At 31.5% G+C, this 7,350-nt stretch overlaps 1 protein-coding gene across 1 annotated transcript; it reads left to right on the top strand.

The window, feature by feature from the left end:
- The first annotated feature begins 711 nt into the window (after positions 1-711).
- On the top strand, positions 712-5,015 carry LOC110645614 (uncharacterized). The gene is made up of 7 exons (XM_021798830.2): positions 712-1,344; positions 1,437-1,586; positions 1,808-2,041; positions 2,340-2,453; positions 2,563-2,775; positions 3,695-4,086; positions 4,262-5,015. Exons 1-7 carry the CDS (start codon positions 813-815, stop codon positions 4,868-4,870), a joined length of 2,244 nt encoding a protein of 747 aa, XP_021654522.2. The 5' UTR covers positions 712-812; the 3' UTR covers positions 4,871-5,015.
- The last annotated feature ends 2,335 nt before the right edge of the window (positions 5,016-7,350 follow it).

Genomic DNA, 7,350 nt, shown 5'->3' with positions numbered 1-7,350 from the left:
AGAAAACATGTGTAGATCACACTAATACAGGTAATAACTGAAATTATGTGTCCATGATAGCATTATTTTTCAATGTTTTTTAGTGTTTTTTATAAATTTTTCAAAAAAGTGTTCTTAATTATTGTTTTGATTGTTTTAATTATGAGATTGATATAATGAATTGTTAATATTAAAAAAATATCACATTAACAAAATTTAGATGATATTTATTAATTTGTCCTACTTTCATTAGCGATGATAATTGCATAATATCTATTTATTATAAAAAAAATTAAAATAGGGCAAAATTACATAATACAGAATTATCATTTTCTGTAAATTATCAATTAAAAAATTTATGCAATTTTATTTCCAATTGGCTTTGGAAGTTTTTCACTTTATGCTAATTAAGTGTTCAGTCTTTTGAGACAACCACCACCGGCAAGCCAACACATAAGTAATGCAGCACCCTTTCACTTTATTCTTACACAGTAAAAGTCATTCAATGTGCTCTGTCTGTTCTTTCTCTTTTAAAAACAAAATTAATGAATTCTTTCATCTTAAACTGGGGTCAGATTAATTTTTAAAAAGCAAAAGTTGGAATTCTAGTGCTGTAGAAAGATTCATCGTTATACACGAGGTGGAACTTGCAAAACTTGAGTTCCAAGTCTCATGCGGTCCCTCTTTAGAGATAGCAGATTATTAAATTCCTCTAACTAGAAATAAATAGCATCAAATATTTCCATTTCAATCACCGCAAGTCCTTCATAATATAGTCTTTGTTATTCTACCGTTATTATTGATTGTGGTAGAAAGAAAGAAGAAGAGAAGAAATGGGTACTCCCTTGGGGACAAAGAACGAGGATGATAATATGGCTGACCTCAGGAGACACATGTTTAAATCCGCAATGACAGGTGAATGGGCCAAAGTGGTTACAACCTACGCAGGGAACCCGAAGGCTTACAGGGCACAAATCACCAAGTCAGGCGACACAGCATTGCACCTAGCAGTCCGCGATGGCCAAGAAGATATCGTGGAACAGCTAGTAACTCTAATGTGCAGGCACCCAGAAGATGCCAGGGAGGCTCTGAAAGTCGCCAATGATAAAAAGAATACGGCTCTACATATCGCGGCTAGCCTGGGGAATGTCCGGATGTGTTTATGCATTGCTAATGTAGAAGCATCTTTGGTGGGTGCCCGTAATGAGGAAGGAGAGACCCCACTCTTCTGGGCAGCTATGTTTGGGAAAAAAGAGGCATTCCTTTGCCTCCATTTCATTTGTGGCCCTGATCGAGGTCGTTCATATTACAGGAGGTTTGACGGCGACACCATTCTTCATGCTGCCATCATTGGAGAATATTTTGGTGAGCATATAATACACATATATATAACATTAATTTTTAGCGCTAGTTAATTTTGTGTGGAAATTTTACTAAAATGTTTTAATTGTTGACAGATTTAGCGTTTCGAATAATTTATTTGTGTGGAGAACTTGCTAGCAGCGTCAACCAGAAAGGCGAGACCCCTCTGCATCTCTTAGCAAGTAAACCCGACTCCTTTAGAAGCGGTACCCACCTTGGAGGCTATCGCAAGATGATATATCGCTGTATGTCAGTCTCAGTGCCTTTTCTTAAGCCATTAGCTTAGCAATTCAATGGCCAAATCCCTTTTTTATTTTCATAATGTTTAATTTTGTGTGTAGGGACTTGACCATTTTGGCAGGACAGAAGACCTTTTTCCTTAAAAAATTTATTATTTCTCTTATCTAGCAGTTGCAGGAAAGCCTAATCAAATAAAATATGACCCTTTTTAATTATTTTTCCTTAGGTATATTTGTTGATGAGCTTAAGGTGGATCAGGAAATGCTTAATCAACCAGCAGTAGCTGAGGCATCCAACATTAATGACAAAACCACTTATCCACAGAACTACGAAACATGCGTAAATTTCCTTCGGTATCCGATCAAATGGGGATATAACTTTCTGCTTTCAACAATGAATCAATGTAAAAATTTACAACGCCTGCGGCTGGGAGATGCAGAGAATCAACAAGATGAGTTAGGTAATGTTAAAGGATATATAAAATAAAGGTGAATTAGAGTATTTATATTAATTAATTATTCGGTGAAACTATTAAATCAAAAAATCAAATGCAACTTCAATTTGATTTTGGTTTAAAGATTAGAATAGTTCATTTGATTTAAAAATCTCTCAAACAAGTTTAAAATACTTTGGTTCCATATTTATTAAAATAATTAAATAAAATTTCAAAATATTAATATATATATATATATATATTATGTATATTATATAATAATTATGATGATGAATTATAATAATGTGCTGTATGTACTGTACAGGAAACCAACCAAGAAATAGAGGACGAAGACGTGGATTTATTCCTTCAAATTATGATACATGTTTTGACCTCTTCAAGTTTATGTCCAAGGCAATGTTAGTCATTCTAGGATTAGGTCTGTTCCTTCCCTTCACTTACATATCATTTGTCCATTCTTAAATTATACTGGATATATAGGTCATCTTTTTTTTTTTATTTCATTTTTTTTTTTGAATGGTTGCAAGGATCATCGGAGCTCAAAAAGTTGGAGAAAAAAAAAGAGAAGCATACATGGTCTGTTCAGATCCTAGACGAACTTCTTGAACGTGTTGTGATGTATGAGTATGAATATGCCGGAAAGGATCCCTCCCGTTCTGATGAAGCACCTTTTGCATTTAGCGAAGGTGATGAGGTTGTGTGGGCTATTGATGACCATAGCACCCCAAATGATGCCAAAGGTATTGAATATCATCGGAATTTTATGTGCACTTCTCATCATTAAAAATGAAGTGAAATCTTAAATCTTAAAGTTTGGAATTTAACAACCCTTTGAGAGAAGAATCGAGCGAATCAACTGATTTATATTGATTTGCCTGATTTACTAGCAAATCATAAAATTTGATCACAATTCAAGTACATTTGTGATTCATCCCATAGATTCAAATTATTGGGATAGGAAATTAAATTGAATTGAGAATTTTAAAATTTTACAAAATAATTTGACAGCGTATTATTTATATTAGTATTTAGAGATTGAGAGAATAACTTTTACTTTTAATTTTTAGAAGTCGAGAAAACATTTTAATTAAAAAAGATGATATCAATATTTTTTACATTTAATCGTTAATTCAATAGATTTTTTTATCAAATACTTATATTTTAAATCATTGTATAAATGATTAGCAATTAATATAAAATAAGAAATAGGGTAGTAATTATTAAACATGTAAAAACTTACAACCCCAATGCATTTATTTATTTTAGTAAAATATATTTTATTTCTGTGATCCATCATAAGTCCACCCTAGCTAGACCAACAAATCTCCTTTTACATCATCCATTAGAATAGCATCTTTATATATTATTAATGACGTGTTGGCCTTGGGATTCAATCAAATCTGGTTCTTTAATGATGTGAACCAATAAGGAAAAAATGATGTGACTGAATGATGTCAAATTTATGTTTTATATATGAAAACTTGTTTGTCTGAACTGTGAACTGGTTTCATGGTGATGTATGTAAATATGATGCGAGTGAATGATACATAAGCATCAAGTGTATATAGCGTATAATGCGTGATTAGTTTCGGAGAGTTGAATTGAATTAGGGTGTTATTATCTTATACGTGTTACAGGCTTTACTTTTGTGTCATGTAGGAAAGGAGGAGACGCCAAAGAAAGACGAGAACTTAGAAAAGAAGGAAGAGAAGCCAAAGAAGTCTGAAATGGTAGAGAAGGAGACAGCAATACTAATAGCAGCAAAAAATGGTATCACAGAAATGGTGGAGAAAATCTTGGAAAAATTTCCTGTGGCTATTCATGACATGAACCCGGAGAGAAAGAATGTAGTGCTATTGGCAGTGGAAAACAGACAACCACACGTATACCAGCTCTTGCTGAAGAGAAAAGTGATGAGAGACAGCATCTTTCGCAGAGTGGACGATAAAGGAAACAGCGCACTGCACCTGGCTGCCACGCTTGGAGCCTACAAGCCTTGGCTCATTCCAGGCTCTGCTTTACAGATGCAATGGGAGATCAAGTGGTATGAGGTACGTACATCAAAACTAAAGCCACTTTCTGCTACTGCTAGCTATATTTCTATATGCTTGTTACCCGAATTGATAAACATATAATCATTTATTAGATTAAAAAAAAAGATAAATAGATATAACTACAAAAAAGCCCAAGTGCGTAATTAAGCTAAGTAGTTTATGCTGGTTGCAGTATGTTAAGAAATCCATGCCACCCCACTTTTTCCCACGCTACAACAAGGATAACAAGACCTCAAGAGACATATTCACCGAAACACACAGCGAACTCGTCAAAAGCGGGGGCGAATGGCTAACTAACACCTCCGAATCATGCTCCGTAGTAGCCGCACTCATCGCCACAGTCGCCTTCGCAACATCAACCGCCGTCCCAGGCGGCGTCAATGAGAATAGCGGCGCGCCAACCCTGGAAAGTCACCCCGCATTCAACGCCTTTGCTATCTCCTCTCTCGTGGCTCTCTGCTTCTCAATAACTGCCGTGGTCATGTTTCTGTCAATACTGACTTCTCGATACCAAGAGAAGGATTTTGGGAAAGATTTGCCGAGGAAGCTTCTGCTGGGTTTATCATCGTTGTTCGTGTCAATTGCTGCCGTTTTGGTGTCCTTTTGTTCGGGACATTTCTTTGTGCTTAGAGATCAACTGAAGTACGCAGCAATGCCAATTTACGCAGTGACGTGCTTTCCAGTGACTCTGTTTGCCATAGCGCAGTTTCCCCTGTATTTTGATCTTATCTGGACCACCTTTAAGAAGGTGCCGCAGCGCAGCTACATGGTGGTTCATTAATTTCACATGTTCATTTGAGCTTGTTGATCGAGTTGTGCTTTTTGTCTGTTTTGCGTTGTTTCTTTTCCCTCAGTGTTTCTTATTTCTTATAGGCTTGATGGTATTTTGACATGGCATTGCTTTATGATATTTATAAGGTTGCTTACTCGCCTGATTTTTTTTTCCCAATTTTGTAATAATAATAATAATAATAATAATAATAATAATTTTATTGGTATTAAAGATAATAAAAATCCAAATATCATTTTAAACACCTAGATTTTTAACTATGTATTATCTGTATGGCTTTATTTAAATTTTCTCACAGAAGCAGCTTTCACAGCCTGCAGGCTACAGCTGATTTTACAGATTAAACATGCATCTTAATTAATGGTGCTACCAACACGAGCACTAGTTTCAAAGGCTTCTTCATCTCCAACCTCCTTCTTTGAGAGCCCAAACCCATGGGTTATCAGGGGCTTCGCATAATCTTACCACTCCTCAGAAATTCAAGACATAGTGGCTATGTGTACTTATACCGGAACACACCGATGACATCAACGTCCCTCGCTGCAGCCGGTGTAAGAGGGACAGTTTATGGCTCATTCCCATAAGGCAAACTTTACCACCCGGTCTAGTGGCACTCATTGCTGTTGACATGGTTTTTTTAAAGCCTGCACAGTCAAAAGTGACATCCACTCCAGTTCCCATGGCTTTAAGGATCAGCACCTCTTCCTCGAGCACTTCCTGAATATTATTAGTATTAATTAAAAACTTTAACTAAATGATATTATTGATGATATCGAATTTGAATTTCCAATTAATTATATAAAAAATTTTAAAGAAATTAATATACCTTAGTTTAATAATATTAGCCTCCGTTTGTCTTGTAAAAAATATTTACTTTTTTTTTTAACGTTTGAAGCGTATTTAGAAAATAAGATAATAAAAATATATTTTTTATTTAAAAAATTTAAATAATTTTTAAGAAAAATAACATTCTAATTTTAAAAGATATTTTTTTTTATTTTGATAATTTTATTAAAATATAAAAATACTTATACATGTAAGTAACTATTAACGTATGTCATTGGTTTCATATTATAATTAAATAAAAAAACTATTTTCATAAAAAATATTTTTTAAAAATTAATTTTAATTAAAAATATTTTTCATTTATAAATTATTTTTTTATAAAATAAATAGATTATTTATACACTTTTCTAAAAGAATAAAGTTTGGATTTCAAATTTTATTTAAAATTAACTATAAAAAAAAATAAAATAAGCATGTTAAAGACAAGAAGAGAGATGATGGAAAAAAGTCAAATTTTCATTATTTATTTTTCTAAATGATAAATTCATCAATAATATACATAAAGGATTGATTACAAGTATAAATTTAAAATTAAATTTAGATTTTTTATTAACATTGAAAGTGGATAGAAGAGAGAAAGAAGAAGGTTAAGTGTAGGTATGACAACGGATCAAGTGATTATGGGTATTCGATTCAACAAACTATAATAAGTTAGTTTGGATGATACATAATTGAATTCGAAATTGAAAAATACTACCTGTACTGTAGTGGGTTCGAGTTCAGATATGTTGAACATATGTTATTTAAATTAGTTTATATAAATACTTCATTAAATATAAAAAATATATTTTTTTTTATAATAATATTTAAAAATAAATATTTTTATTCTAAATAAAACCTTATTTAAATATTTTATAAAATTATTAGTTTTTTAAATATAAATTATTAATAAAAAATAAATTTTTATATAAATTATTAATTAAAATATATAAAATTAATAGATTCAAGTACTGTTTTGATAATAATTATTAATTTTAAAATGAATTTAAATAATTAATAATAAATTTTAATTAAATTTATAATAAATTTAAATTTTGATAAAATAATTTCCATGTACACTTTCCCAGCTAGGAAGAAGTGAGTGCCTGAAAGAAGAAAACAAAATGAAGACCAATGGGCAGGGGTCTTTTTGGGATAATATTTTATATGATATCAATTTTGACTAACATAATTTCACTAGAAAAAAAGATTATTATTATCATAATTGATTTTTTTTTTAGAAAACATAATTGAACTTTAAAAATAATGATTAATGCTTTCAAAAAAAAATATAATTATTAACTATAAAAATAAAAATTAAGAATATAATAAATTAAAATAAAAAATCAATACAATTTAAAATTATATATTTATTGACTATAAGCTCCCATTTGTTAATGCAATATTGAAAAATAAAAGTTTTGATATAAAAAAATAGATAATATTATAATATTATTTACCGCAAAAAGTTTCGCAAATTAGGATCATTGAACTATGGTTACTCTCTGAACTAAATCCTACTTTGACACTTGGACTTATAATTAAGCAGTATACATATATATAGGCAAGGGGGCAATGCAATTACGTGGCGTGCTGGGGTTGCAGACTCTTTAGAAGAATAAATAAATGAAAAAGCTTTTAAAAAG

This window comes from Hevea brasiliensis, chromosome 2, assembly GCF_030052815.1.
Source record: "Hevea brasiliensis isolate MT/VB/25A 57/8 chromosome 2, ASM3005281v1, whole genome shotgun sequence".
NCBI classification, from domain to species: Eukaryota; Viridiplantae; Streptophyta; class Magnoliopsida; order Malpighiales; family Euphorbiaceae; genus Hevea; species Hevea brasiliensis.
This window is presented reverse-complemented; position numbering and strand designations above follow the sequence as displayed.

Coding starts and splice junctions, on each gene's coding strand:
- LOC110645614 (XM_021798830.2), top strand. CDS start 813: ATGGGTACTCCCTTGGGGACAAAGAACGAGGATGATAATATGGCTGAC. Junction 2,042..2,339: donor GAATCAACAAGATGAGTTAG/GTAATGTTAAAG, acceptor TGTACTGTACAG/GAAACCAACCAAGAAATAGA. Junction 4,087..4,261: donor GGGAGATCAAGTGGTATGAG/GTACGTACATCA, acceptor TGCTGGTTGCAG/TATGTTAAGAAATCCATGCC.